At 42.9% G+C, this 14,308-nt stretch overlaps 2 protein-coding genes across 6 annotated transcripts in view; one reads left to right on the top strand and one right to left on the bottom strand.

Moving 5' to 3' along the window:
• The window catches only part of CRAMP1 (cramped chromatin regulator homolog 1), a 42,071-nt gene extending 29,235 nt beyond the window's left edge, over window positions 1-12,836 (bottom strand). The window contains exons 1-3 of one of the 5 annotated variants that reach the window (XM_083584865.1): window positions 12,581-12,836; window positions 9,220-9,659; window positions 513-706 (exon numbers count right to left, since the gene is read on the bottom strand). In XM_083584865.1, the coding sequence (XP_083440991.1) occupies window positions 513-706; window positions 9,220-9,658 (633 nt within the window). In that variant the 5' untranslated portion in view covers window position 9,659; window positions 12,581-12,836. Of the gene's footprint in view, window positions 1-512; window positions 707-9,219; window positions 9,660-9,833; window positions 10,498-12,580 lie in introns of those variants that run through there. The other 4 variants (XM_083584863.1, XM_083584867.1, XM_083584866.1 and 1 more) reach the window with 4 other exon arrangements.
• Window positions 12,837-13,256: 420 nt separating this feature from the next.
• The window catches only part of IFT140 (intraflagellar transport 140), an 81,194-nt gene continuing 80,142 nt past the window's right edge, over window positions 13,257-14,308 (top strand). Inside the window, exon 1 of the mRNA XM_083584862.1 lies at window positions 13,257-14,228. The gene's annotated coding sequence lies outside the window, so the exon portion shown is untranslated. The remainder of the gene's footprint in view (window positions 14,229-14,308) is intronic.

Here is a 14,308-nt window from a genome sequence, read left to right as displayed (position 1 = left end):
CTTTCCCAGAATAGGCATTTGAAGATATAGACAACACCATAGACGCATGAGTATAAGGTACACAGAGAGACTGGGATATTGGCTTAAAAGGAGAATAATAGTTTCAAGTAACTTGGGGGAAAATTATTTATACTATCCTCAGTAAAAAAACAACAACTAAAAGCTATTTCACCGCCTGGATGTCAATCCTTATGTAACCAAAATGGAACACAAGAGGATAACAATAGACGGGAAAACTACTAGGTTCATGGAAGATACCCCCACCCAATGAGAACTGAACATGCTAAGTAGCCACAGAATGCTTAGTGTCTGCTTGGGGAGGGGAATATGGTAAACAGGGTGAGGAATAAAATAGAGTAGAATTTGGCAGGGCTGGAACCCCAAGCATGAGAAGAACCCATGGCAATATTGAGAGCTCTGCTTGTTTTGACATAGCACTCAAGTATTCAACCTTTGAATGAAACATAGCATCCAGTTTTGATCTTCGAAACACATCACTTGAGGACACCCACCTCATAGAGGCCTTCAAAGAAAGTATTCTTATCCTCGGTGCTCCATGATTCCCACTGACGTCTAACCTTCTTGCCTTCTTCCTTTTCTCCCGCTGATGAGCCCAGGTTTCTGGCAGTAGATTTTGAGCTACCAGCTGGGGTGCTGGAAGAGATTCCTGATGAATTGCCAGAGGAAGTCCCGCCATTATCTGCACCTGTAGTAAATAAGACCACCACCACACACATTCTCAGTTAAAGGAGACTAAGTTCACCACGTAATTCACAAGAAACACTTCGTAGCACTGCAGAAATAATGAAAATTTGAGAGTTTCAAAAACCAATGATTGAAAAGCAAGAGTATAAATCTTTTTTTAAAAAAAGAATTATTATTTTTACAACTACAGAATTTTTAAGTGTTCAGTTTCATTCTGTTAAAATATATATTAAATAAAAAAACGTTCAGAGAATTGTAAGGGACCCCAAGGGTCATCTATTGTTGACTAAGTCAATTGTTGGCTAAGGCTGCAATCCTAACCCCACTTACCTGGGATTCAATAAGACGCACTGTGCAATCCTAACCATATCTACCCAGAAGACACTAAAAATTACAGTACATTTTGAACTGAAAACCTTTGTCATTTACCCCATAATTATAAAGGGCAAATTCCTGTATTTTCTGTCTCCTAAAGGTAAGAAATCATGTAGATTCCAAATGTTACTATAAAGGAATTCTGGAAAAGTGATGGCTGGTTAATGGGCTGGGATAACAAAACTGAGTAAGGAGGTTGAAATGCATTAAGCCCATTTCTAGCACTCTTAAAGCAACAGACTTTTCTAGAGAGGGAACTCTCATGCATCCTTCCTTCAGGCATGTACAAACCCTCCTATCAGAAAGCTACTTTCTCAGCAAAATTTTCAGTTTCCAAAGCTACAATGGATGTTGGGGAGGAAAGCGCTAGCAAGTTTCACAGAGCCTTCTCTGTGGTGGAGCCCAGTATGTGGAATGCTCTCCTCTTACAGGCAAGACAATCAGCAACATTGTTGTCATTTGGGTGCCAAACACCTGTTTACTCATTTTAGTTCTGAAAGGGTGACTGTTTTAGCTGCCTGTGTTTTTTGTTTTTTTAAGCATGCTGTTTTATAGAAAAAGATATTTATAATTTATCAGTATCAATGAAGGGTGGGTAACAATGTTTTTAAATAAAATAAAAAATAAGTAAATGCATGCAGTGGCAGATTGGCTGTAGGCCCAATGCCACTTCTTTTTGGCATTACTGTCGCATGCAAGATGCACTGAATGTGATGTCCAAGGAGGGTGGGGCTCTCAAAAGAGTAGACTTGCCCACTTCTGGTAGAAGTCTCCATCTACATGTCACAATGCAGTGGCATCCTAGGGGAAGCCACCACTGGACGAGAATTACAGCTTCAGCAGAGAAGTTTCCTGGTCACAAGAGGATGTGACAGGGAATTGAACTGCCGCATTTCCTGCCAGGTGTCTCACGACGCTTCTAAGAGGGTGGGTGGGAAGCTAAAATTTTCGCAAGGTAGCTATGCTACACATTCATCAGAAATAACTTTCTCACAAATTGCTCACCAGAGATTCTCAACGAGTGATATCTATCAGCTCTGTACAAAGACCTGCACTTGACTTATCTTTCTTCAAAAAACGAAGATCATGCCCGTACTAAATTTATTGAACAGGTTAACATGCTCACTTGGCTCATGATTTTCATAAAACTGGGTTTTTCCAAGAGTTAGAGGGGACGTTCTTACTGGCTAGGCCTAGAGCTGCTACTTTTATAATACACACTTTTATAATAACACTGGTTTCATAATGCAGCACTGACTGGGGGGCGGGTGTGTGGAATTTAAAAGTGCTATATCGAGATATATACCATGCCAGGCCCAACGCCTACTGGCATAAAGAACTGGTCCAGCTCGTAAATAATTAGTATCTGGTGCAATCACTGTTACAGCACCACCACATCTACTGGTGTATATACCAGCAGTGATTCAGTTTAGTCATTCAAACTGAAAACAACAATGAAAAATGTAGAACATATCACACAGGAAAGAATAGAGCCACACATTAAAAATACACAGGTATCACCTTCCAACTTAGTGCAAGAATGCCAAGAGGGAAATGTCATTTTATGTTGAATTAATGAAGTATAATTTGCAAAATATTGGGGGGGGGTGAGGGTGGCGGATAGAGTGAGAGATAAAGCAATGAGGGGAGACTATCAATATAATGAAAGAATTCAGCTGAGTAGAGAGGAGGTTTGAACAAACAACAGTTAAAGCAACTCAAGAACACCTAAAAGCTGGATAGTTTCCAGCGGAAGACGTGTTAAAAATAAGATCTTCTGTCATAACTATATGCCAGTTTCAGTGGGTACTGAAATCTAAGAGCCAGGAGACAAACTTGCTTTTTAAAATTCGAAGATAAAGATCAGGTCGCTTTAAAGCAAATGAACATCAGCAACAACAAAGGGACAACAGATACCCTCAAAATTCTGGAAAGAAACTTCCTGGATAATTCCTTTTCTGTTTCTGGAATTAACCACTGCCCCTTTTAAAGCATCTAAACTTTGTATCTTGCAATTTCTTTTTGGTGGGTGGGGGTGGAGCTGCACATTGTGCTAAAGAGAGGTGAGCAACACTCACCTCTTTGGCATGCACATGATTACCTTGCTGATTTCTATCAGAATCCTGAAAATTTCCACTTTGGAACAGTGTGTGTGTAAAGCTCACTTAATCAGTAGGTAATCTTGGTTTCAAATGGTCTTAGCAATGAATATGAATACATCTGAAATGACACTGCTTTATACCATTGCCTGTTCAAAACTATGAAGCAGAAAAGTTATGTAATTCTAAAAGGGTGAGATTTACAATCCACAGACTCAATAGGTATCATTTTCTTTATAAGCCAAGATTGCATCCTATACATGGGATACTTAATGCTGACTAAATGGAATTTCATCAGCCTGGTTTTTTTTAGGATTCTGGCCCCAAAGATTTGTAAACATAAAGGTTAGATTACTGCTAGGATACTTTTGTACAGATGCACCGACTAGCTGTCTATTAGGGCACGACAAAATCTGTGCCTTCACATGCTACATGTTAGGCACGATGTAGCCTTTGTAACCCACACAGAGAAAGTGGCAAGACAGCTGTACAAAATGTAGCACTAAAACAGAGCTCAGCATCAGTGAAATGCCCCCTGAGAACACGCCCCAAGTGAGTTGTCAGCCATTTTTTTCATAAAGCAGTACATCTTGTGCTTCAAGCCATTCTAAATGTCTGAAATGGCATTCCACAACTACTGTAAAATAAGGCATAAGAACAATTCAGCCAAGGGCTAATCTAGGGGTTGCCAACATGGTGCTCTCCTGATGTTGTCGACTACAACACCCATCATCCATGACCATTGGCCATGCTGGTTGAGTCTGATGGAAGCTGGAGTTCAGCATCTGGAGGGTTACAAATTCCTCACCCCTGCTTCACACCAAGATGAGTATCTGTAGCGATCTCTTGCAACTACGAATCAGAGATGGGAAGGGTTATGATCCGAAACAATTCCTGACCACAGAAAACACAGTAAATTATGCTGATAAAAATATTCACAATTCATGTCCAAAAATTTAAAATTTTAAAAGACACTTGACTATTGGTTCTGAAATATTTATAGAATATAAATATAGGGGGTGGGGCTGCTGTTATCACACACTGCAGTAATTTTAGCAATACATGTGAACAGAATCAGAGATAAAGGAGTACAAAAAACGTACTGAAAAGCCATGGCTGACAAGGAGAACAGTGTATAAAATTTGATCAGCAGGAAATCTGTAAAGATTTAACAGGGATGCAGTTCTCACCCCCATCCCATGGAGTACTGAACATTTTTCTTCATTTAACTCTATTTTACCATAATAGTTGAAACTGAAGGAGTGTGCATTAGTAGGTGAATGAGTGTAGGTTGATTGAAAGATGAGTGTGGAATTTTTGTGGGCAATGAGTAGAAGTGCAGTGAGCAAGTGGAATTCTGATTATATTCTATTGTTTTATATATTGTATCACATTATCTCATTTTGAGTTTACTTTGCAAACTGCTTTCCAAATCATTTCTGATGAAAAGCAGAATAGAAATACTTGAAATAAAAATAATACTGTAACCTAGCACTTTTTAAAACTTACAATCGGCTATCGAACCTATCAGAGGTTGCTCTAAATATAAATATCACAAGAACACATCACTTAAGGGTTGTTCATTACTAAGACACAATCAAGCTCAAACCAGTGGGATACAGCTAGCAACCACTTAAAATTAAACACTAGGTTTAATGAGCATGTTGTTAGTTCTCTCCCGACACCTCTCTTGAACATTCCCAGAAGACATATATATGGATTTTAAAAGGAGCACTCCCTGAAAAACAATGTGAAATTATCTTCCTGAACAATTTGTCTGCTAAATAAACATAAGAATGGCTTCTAATTCCACTAGAACACAAGGGCAAAGCAAGGATTCTGAAGGACAGCTCTAGTGGAGGCCATGCAGTTCTACCTTGCCTACAACTTGCACTGATGCTGTGATCAAATCCAGAAATAGAGGGAAAACCTGTTTTGAGATCTACAAATTGATAACTAAGAAGTGGAAATGCATTCTAGAACAGAAAGGGGCAAGTTGAAGGCAAAGAGAAGTGTCCCATGACACTTACTGCAGAAGCTCAATTCATTATTTTTTTTTTGTATTTCTCTCTCAGCTATAACAAAAAAAATCTGGTGTTGTCAGGTGTACCATAGTTGAAGTAAGCATGTATGCTGAATTTTGAAAGCATCCCACAGATCTATATGCTAAAATTCTGAAAGATAAAATAGTTAACACAAACCCCGTTTTGGCAAGGGAAATTGGTGTGCAAAAGTGGGCTTGAACACACACAACTGAAACACCTCTGGATATGCATCCTCATCACAGGTTCATCCTGACTCACTGTCCTGGCTAGAGAAATCCTTTTTAAGGGGAATGTGCATTCCCATGAGGAGCCACTATTGTTGCATGCAGGTAGAATCAGATCAAGCCAAAACAAAGCTCCAAGATATTGACAGAAAAAACTACCCAAGTTGGGTTTTTTAAAGAATGCTCATTGATGCTTCATTACATGATTGAAAGAAAGTCCAAAGACTGTTAGGCGCTTAAAAATGATGCACTTTTGCAGATACAGATAGCTTTACATGGACAAATATAATATAGGAACTATTAAAACAGTGGCCGGCAACCTAAGGCCCATGGGCCACAAGCGGCCCACGGGGGTCGTTTAACTAGCCCACGAGCCACCCCCGAACTGAGCTGCCTACGCGGTGAGTCCCGGCGTGCTGCACTAAACCAGCACAGTGCGATACGGGGACTCGCTTCCGCGGTGCAGGAAATCGCGTCTGCGCAGACGCCGGAAATTGCGGGTGCACGTGCGATCCGGCCCACGGAGGGATCTCCGCTGGAGTGAACCAGCCCAGGTGAGGTAAACCTTGCCGCCCCCTGTATTAAAACATGCCTGTCTGAGAGTCTAGTTCGTGAATTTCACACGGGTATCATTAATTTATAAGATATATCACACACAGACACATATATGGAAATCACACCCGTCAACATCTGCAATATTGAAATTTAGGCTTAAAGATTAGCCAATTTGTCTGTCTTTAAATTTAGGATTCAGAATTCACTAACTCATGGACTCACACACAGAAGGACAAACAGAAAATTTTACTTGAGATTTTTGCCACCGCTGAAGAGGTAAGTTGAAAAGAAGCTTGTCTCTTCAGCAACAGGACGGCAAAAACAAAACAAGATGCAAACCAATGGTTTCCTGTATATCTATCTGTTTGCTTTCCAGAGCCTATGTGCACAGTTTTCCTAAGGACACAGCATGTGGCATAGCTCTGCACAAACTACACAAGAACATGGCTGCACTTCTGCAGAACTGCCATACAATTCAATGTGGCTTCTGTAGAAACAGGGGTAAAAGTTGCCCAGTGCAATTAAAAAAACACTGGAGACGGACCATAGCATAGTGGAAGAGCACAGGATTCCAAGGTTCGATCCCTGACATCTTCATTTAGAAGGATCAGGTAGCAGGTGATGTGAAATACCTCTTTTGAAGATGATGGGAGACACTGCCAGACAGAGTGGACAATACTGGGCTAGTTGGACATCTAACTTCACAGAAGTCAGCTTCCTATGTTCCTAATTATTACCAATAATCAGATCAGCTTGCATACTGCTGAATCCTATAAGTTTTCCTTAATTGTAAACAATAAAATAAAAATTAGATCAACTTCAGATTATCAAAACCTTCTTTTAAAGGAAAATGCCCCAATTCAACAATAGAGTGCCAATGGAGGATAAGCTTGCACACAAACAGAAAATGCAAATATGTTATGAGATGCTTATCTAGACACCACTAATATGGCTAGGTGTGTCTTTTGTTGTAGATGGGAATGAGCATCTATGTAAGGGGCTACTAGTGCGACCAGCACTGGATTGGGGCTAAAGATTTCATGGGGCTGGTGTATGGATGCATATTTAAGAAATAGTGCAAGGGAGAAATACACTAAGCAACCAAAATGGGATTTCTGCACAATATGATGGAATCATTTTTCCCTTTTACTGGGTTTGCTATCAAAATGTCTATTTCCCCAATGAATCCACAAGCTTTTGTACTCGCTGCCCTGGTAGTAAATTAAAACAGAACCAATTGTGTGATGAGAAAATATTGAGATCAATCCTCTGGATTTTGGGAATATGATCTGACATCAGACTTCTCATCAATATCTTCATTAATGACTTCTATAATACATATTTATATAAAGGGTGCTGCAATTCTTATTTAAAAGAAATCTTCCAGCATTTAGATGGTTTGCATAAATAGGCAGCATCTTATGAAATGTGCTTCTGTTCAGCATTATTATTATTATTATTGTTAAAAAATAGGTATCTCAGCATCCAATATATGTTGGGCAGATTTATTTTTTAACAGATAAAGCTGCTCATTACCATTTTTGTGTTGTTGTTTTTTTTAAAAAAGTCTTATATATTTAATTTTTTCCTATAAAGGCAATTTGATAATAAAATAAGTCCTGGGATGTAGAAAGTTCTTTATAATGAAACCTTAGCCCAGGCATAGGCAAACTTGGCCCTCCAGATGTTTTGAGACTACAATTCCCATCATTCCAGACCACTGGTTCTGTTAGCTAGGGATGATGGGAGTTGTAGTCCCAAAAAATATCTGGAGTGCAGAGTTTGCCTATGCCTGCCTTAAGTCAAATATTGGTACTGGGGATTACCTTCCAACCAACCAACACAATATGGAGTTAGATGGCAATGAATAAGGGCTGTATATCCTCAAGAACAAGAATTTGTTCAGCTATCCACCATGCTTAACACAAACACATAAAAGGTTCACTCATCAAGAGCATAAAGCAGTATGGGTTATGATACTTATGCAGCAATGCCAAGCCACAGTATATTTATCAAACCAGGTGTTGTCCCATAGACAACCAGCAAGCCATGGCTTACTTTGTTTTCAAGATGCTCTTGCCTCATGCCTTTGTGACTTAATTAGTGCTTAAGGTAGGAGTGAACAAACCAACCATGGTTAAGGAAGGTGCTGAGTTTGTATAAAACATCAAGCAATAGTTAAAACAATCAAGGTTCCTAAGCTTCAGAATGCAGTTCAATGGAAGTAATCAAAGCCTAGTGAAGCCTCTAGAGAGGGCATGGTTGATCAAACAAACTATGGTTTAACAAACCAATGTTCAATAAACTATGGCTTAGTGTCATACACAACCAAACATGCCCCAGAATTAAATCTTTTATCACAACTAGTTTCACAAATAAACTTTTGACAAGGACAATAAATACTACAGTGGTACCTCAGGTTACATACGCTTCAGGTTACAGACTCCGCTAACCCAGAAATAGTGCTTCAGGTTAAGAACTTTGCTTCAGGATGAGAACAGAAATCATGCTTTGGTGGCGCGGCAGCAGCAGGAGGCCCCATTAGCTAAAGTGACGCTTCAGGTTAAGAACGGACCTCCAGAACGAATTAAGTACTTAACCTGAGGTACCACTGTACTTAGTTATTTGGTAACAACTGAAATGACAAAAAAGCCAAATGCTAGGGACTGAGGGACTACTCAGGATGGAATCAGGGAGTCAAACCTCTAGCTCAATTCTAACTTAATAGCCCCACCCCAATCAACTGACCATGGCTTTTAAAGCTTACCATAGCTAGTTAAAGCAAAAGCAAAGTCTTGTGATGCCTTAAAAATTCATGAACTGATTAATGCATAATCTTTTGTGAACTAGAGTCAAATTCATCAGATGCATCTGCTGAAGTGGGCTCTGGTCCACAAATGTGATGTTATAATAAATGTGCCACAAGACTTGGTTGTTTTTGCTGCAGCAGCAATGCTACCCCCTCCAGGGATTTTTTTAAAAAATGTCCTTTAGTAAGAGGCTCCTGATCCCTTTTCTATGCATATGGGGAATAAACAAAACTACAGATTTGTCAAGCGAAAAACCTTGGGATGCACGAAAGCAGTGGCAGAAACGCAAAGCAAGAACAATCACCCAAGCAAGGCGTCAAGGGGACAAAACTGGCAACGGATGCCAAAGGCCCCTTCCTCCCCGTGGCATGTGTGTTTTAGGAGGGGTGCGAGGTCAATACTGTACCTTTTCCTTTTGCTGCTGATGCAGCAGCGGTTGCATTGCTGCTGCTGCTGCTGCTGCCACCTCCAACTGCGCAGGATGCCTGAGAATCCTTCCTTAACCTCTTGCTCTGAGGTCTGACACTGGACCTGAGGAAATGATGCTGGTCGTTGCTGTGGGCAGGCTGGACGGAGGAAGAGGAGGAGGATGAGGAGGAGGACGAGGGGGCTTGGGGCAAAGTGGAGGTTGCCAAGAAGGGCCCCCGGTTAGTGTTGCTTTGAGTGATGGCCTCTTCTTCCTTTGTGCTGCTGGTGCTGGGAGCTGCCTCTCCTCCTTCGCCTGCTCCTTCTTCCAGGGACTCTTCTTCACCTGCTCGCTTGCCCAGCTTCCTCAAGCCTTCCTCAGTAGTAGTCGTGCTGGTGTTGCTGCTGCTGCTGCTGCTTTCGCCCAGCTTCACTGTCATCCTATGTGGAGGAAGAGGAGGAAGGGGGGAGGAGGAGGACGAGAAGGAGACAGAGACAAAGTGGGGAGGGGGCACAAAGTCAACCAAGAGACCCCTTCAGAGGAACAAGGAAAAAATATAAAACACCCCGAAGCACAATGCAAACCCACAACGCGCAAACACACATAACACACACAGCCTGCCTTCAGAGGGGAGAAGTTTAGCTGCAGAAATTCCTCTCAACATGGCCGCCGTTGTTTGTTACTAAATCCCCTTTCGTTGGCTTGTCCCGACCCAACAACCTGTGCCGGTGGTGGGGAAGCGAGAGGAGGGGGGGAAGGAGGCCAGGAACCCCTCCAAAGGGTAGCCAGCGCCGCCGGGCAGCCCCCTGCCCCCTCGCCGGGAAGGTTAAGGGCGCCTTTGGCAAGGAAAACCGCCGAGGCAAACTCGGGCGTTTGGGGGGGAAAGCGTTCGGCAGCCACGGAAAGGAGGAGCCGGAGGGGGGGGAAAGCACCCTCGGCGGCACACGGGGAGAGAGGCCAGCAAAAAGAGAGAGGGGGAAATATGAGAGAGATAGAGAGAGAAATGTCCCCTAAAAAGTGACTCTCCCCCACCCCATCCTACCCATTGTGTGGGTCTTCTGGGCCAGGGGGGCTCTTCTTTCTCCTCACCATGGAGCCGAGGCGATCCGACCTACTGAGGGGGGAAATTCATATTCCTAGATGCAGCAAGCAGCTTCGCTGCCGCCTCCTCCCTCCCTCTCTCTCTCTTTCTCTCTCTCTCGTGTGAGTGTGTGTGAGCGAGAGAGCGAGCGAGTGTGTGTGCGAGTATGTGTGTGTGTGTCTGCCTCTCTAGGACTGGGACTGGCCAAGGCTACAAAGATTTCCAACAACTCCCCACACACCCACTTCCCAATTCCTCAGCACCTTTCCGAATCGCCCTTAAATACGGCGACTTTTCTCCTCTCCAAACCAGAAGAGTGCCAGGTTTATTTTCCTCGCCAAGCCAACCCCAACAACTAAAACATTAGCTTGTTGTTTTTAAAAACAACAAAAACAAACCAACACAAACCCAAAACGCACCACTCGCACGCCATTTTTTTTAAGTTTGCATTTGAAAACGTGGGAGTTATTTAAGGGTTTCACTTCAAATAGCTAAAGAAAGAGCTATGGTTTCCTAAAGACATTCTTTCTCTTTTAGTTTCTGTTGTTGTTGCTTTCTTATAGCATGGGTTTTTTAGCATTTGGAATAACCGCAGCTAAACTCAAACCAGATTCAAAACTGTTCCCCACCCTTAAGACATACGTGACCAGCCAGTTTGCCCAATAGTCACAGGGGGTTTAACAAATGTGCTCAGATGCTACTGAAATCTTTATTACTACTTTCGCATTACTGAGTTCAGTGTTTACCCAATGCTATGTCAGCATATTCTGCTTGACCCACAACACAATTTCTGTATTTCACACACACACACACACACACACACACAATGCACATGCAGAGTAAACTAGTGAACTTCGAAAAAATTGCAAAATGCTTGAAAGCGCGGTAAAGCCAAAACAACTTTCAAAAAAGTAATAATTCAAGAGTACAAGAGAGGACAATAACACTACAAAACTGTGCACACTTACTTGGAAGTAAGTCCCACTGAATTCAGTGCGACATACTTATGAGCAAATAGACATAGGATCATGTTGCACTATATAAAATGCAATTTCCTTCCCACAACAGAAATCAAAATTCAAGCACCACCACCAAAAATATAACCACCAACAAAAAGAATCCCAGATTTCAGGCTAAAAGTGCGGCACTCATTGAAATGAACATCAGTATTACACATTTTACAAAGGGATATGCAGTTGTTTCATAATGGTTTCATTACATATTACTATCAATCACTCCTCTCTGCCTCAAACCCAAAGCTAAAACATATATGGAAATAATCTCTCTTTCCCCCAAAAAATTTTTGTGAAACATATTTGTTAGAAAGCATCAGCTGGAACCCACGTCTTCAAGATTACATTCTTGGCACACTTTTTAATTGTTTTGGGCTATTCTATGTTGTGTCAGTAGTTTACACAATTTTTAAAAATCCATAAAATTTAATGCGGAATTAAAAGTCATCTTTTTTACACACAATAGGTATCTAAATTTCATAAACAAGGCAGGACTAGCCAGAAAGGCAATGACGATCACCTGACATTTGATAGACTTTGATTTTTTTTTCATTATTCTGTGCTACTGAAAGACCAAAGATTTACAGCATTCAGTTCCACATAAGGGATGATTAAATAAATGAACGTCCAACATCCAGGATGAGGGCCCAATTATGTAAAGAGGCTGGATCTTCTAGTCTGTTTGAACGTTACTAACGCCAACATACCCAACCCATTCTCCCGTCCTCTCCCCAAATAGTGTCCAGTGCCTCCTGGCTTCATCCCGAATGCAAAGTATTCCACCCACATTATTCCCCCTGCTTCCAGTTTCAACTTTAGGTTCCACGTCACTCCTGTCAAACTGTGTTGATATAATATATTTTTTGCAAAGGACAATTTAGCTTCCCAACGTTCTCCATCATTCCTTCTTAATCCCCAATCGATTTCACTCCTTCCCGTTCTCTTTGGGGCAGGAGTTTAACGTCAATGATTTCTGCCGTCTTCTAAATCGTCCCCGCGCCCCTTTACCGCTCCAGATCCGCCCCAAGGAAACGAATCTCTTCCCTCCAGACCCGCTCTAAGGAAGTGAGCCCTTTACTAATCTCACTTCCGACAGCCGGGGCTCCGAGGCTACAATCCGATACACATTTCTCCAGAAGTCAGTCCCACTGCATTTTACTTTCTAGCTAACACGCGAGCTTAGTGGTGCATTTGAAGTCTTCTCGATACACATCCTGGAAAGGGAAGAACCGATCTTCAAGGAATAGCATTTGGGCCCAAGTCCTACCTGCTGCATGGATGCACCGTTGCGACGCCGGTACCAGATCCCTGCAGCCTAAAGGCCGATCTTGAAAGGTCCCGCTCCGCTGCCCAAATCTCCCCAGCCCCTTGGATTGTTACTCCCACCCTTACGCCTTGCTCGTACACTGGAGACTGATAAGGTCCCCTTCCGCTTCCTCGTTGCCTCCGCGCTCAGCAAAGGGGCGGGAAGCAAAGGGCTGGGGAAAAGCACCCAACGGGCCCGGCTGAGCGCGCAGGCAGCCACGCCTCCACAGACCCCAAACAAATCGCTTCATTGGCCGGCCGAAGCTAGCAGGAAGGCGGAGCCTGAGGCTGCGGTGGTAAAGGTGACCAATCGAAGCGCCGCGCGCGGCTGATGACACCGGACCAGAACTGGGCCAATGGCGAGGCGGGAGTTAGGAGGCGAGATTCGAGGGAAGAGCAAAGAGGGCGGGAGAGGGGCCGAAGCGTTAGAACGAGATTCTCATTGGCTAGAAGGGAATAGACGCGTGCCGATCGTAAAGGGGAAGGGCCCGTGTCATCTGCTAGCATTTCCATTGGCTAGTTTCCTGTTTGACTGGCAGGTGGTAACAGACTACATAGCCGGTGAGATTTTTTTATAGGGGGAGGCCTGTTGAGTTTTGCAGCATTAACAAAGGGTCTTGTAGTAGAGTATTCTAACTGTTTTTCATGGAGTCAGCTTTGGTAGATTATTAGAGTCTCCTTCATCAGAGGCATGCTCTGCTTAATTGGGGGCATCTTAAAAGGCAGCTGCTTTATTATGGCATCTTCATGCACCTGGTGAGATTCAGTGTTGCAGTTCAGGAAACATTAGAACGTAAATAATCGGTTATTATTGAAGATGCCAACAGATTCTTTGCTGATGTAGCTGGAAGCGACGTGGAAAACTGTTTTTAAAAAGATGAAATTATCATAGCTATTGCCTTGCAAACCATACTAACTCCAGCCCGTTGTGAGCCATTCCTGTGGTTTTCTGCTCACTACAGAATTATTTCGGATCCGTGAGCGCGTTAAAGGAGCCAGTTTATGCATTCAGCAGAATTTATTTCCATACAGTATTTATAACGAGACTCTTAGCGATAAGAATTCATTTGAGAATATCGCTTCAGTCTGCAGTTTGTGTGTGTGTGTGTGTGTGTATTTGCAACATTAAATTAAACACCTCTCTCGCTTTTCATTGGGATTTTTCTATTTACCTGTGGATGGCGGATATCGAACCTGAGACCTTATGCATGCATGCAAACCATCTGCTCCCCCCCAAGCCCCCGCATTCTTTCTACGCATGAAGAGAAAGTGAAAGGGAGGCTCAACTCTCCTTAGAAGGAATGCCTTAAGGAAAAGGGAGCTTTTTAAACCACCAGGAACTTAAACTACTTACAAGTAAGCTGGAACTAGCGCCCTTGCTCCTACAGAAACACAACTGACCTAAGGGGCAGCGAGTTGAGAGCTCGGGGGTTTCCGTGAAGATTTCCGCGAAGCGTTGCCCTTCGGAAAACTTCGCGTTCCTTCGGCTCCGTGTTCGGGTGTTTCCGTAACGGCCGCCGTTGTCAAGGGTAACAACGCTCAGCATCTCGTTGAGTCGGGCTTGAGGCCCGCCAGGCCTCTCTCTCGGGCTGAGGTGGCGCTGTGAGCCGGTAAGCGACCAACTCGAGGTGGGGCTGGGGGCAGGCTGGGGTTCAACTTGGACTCGCTTCTTTCGAGAAGCTCCTCGGGG

The sequence above is a fragment of the Podarcis filfolensis genome (assembly GCF_964270895.1).
Source record: "Podarcis filfolensis genome assembly, chromosome: 14".
Taxonomy (NCBI): Eukaryota; Metazoa; Chordata; class Lepidosauria; order Squamata; family Lacertidae; genus Podarcis; species Podarcis filfolensis.
Note: the sequence above shows the minus strand (reverse complement) of the source record. Positions and strands in the feature narration are given on the sequence as shown.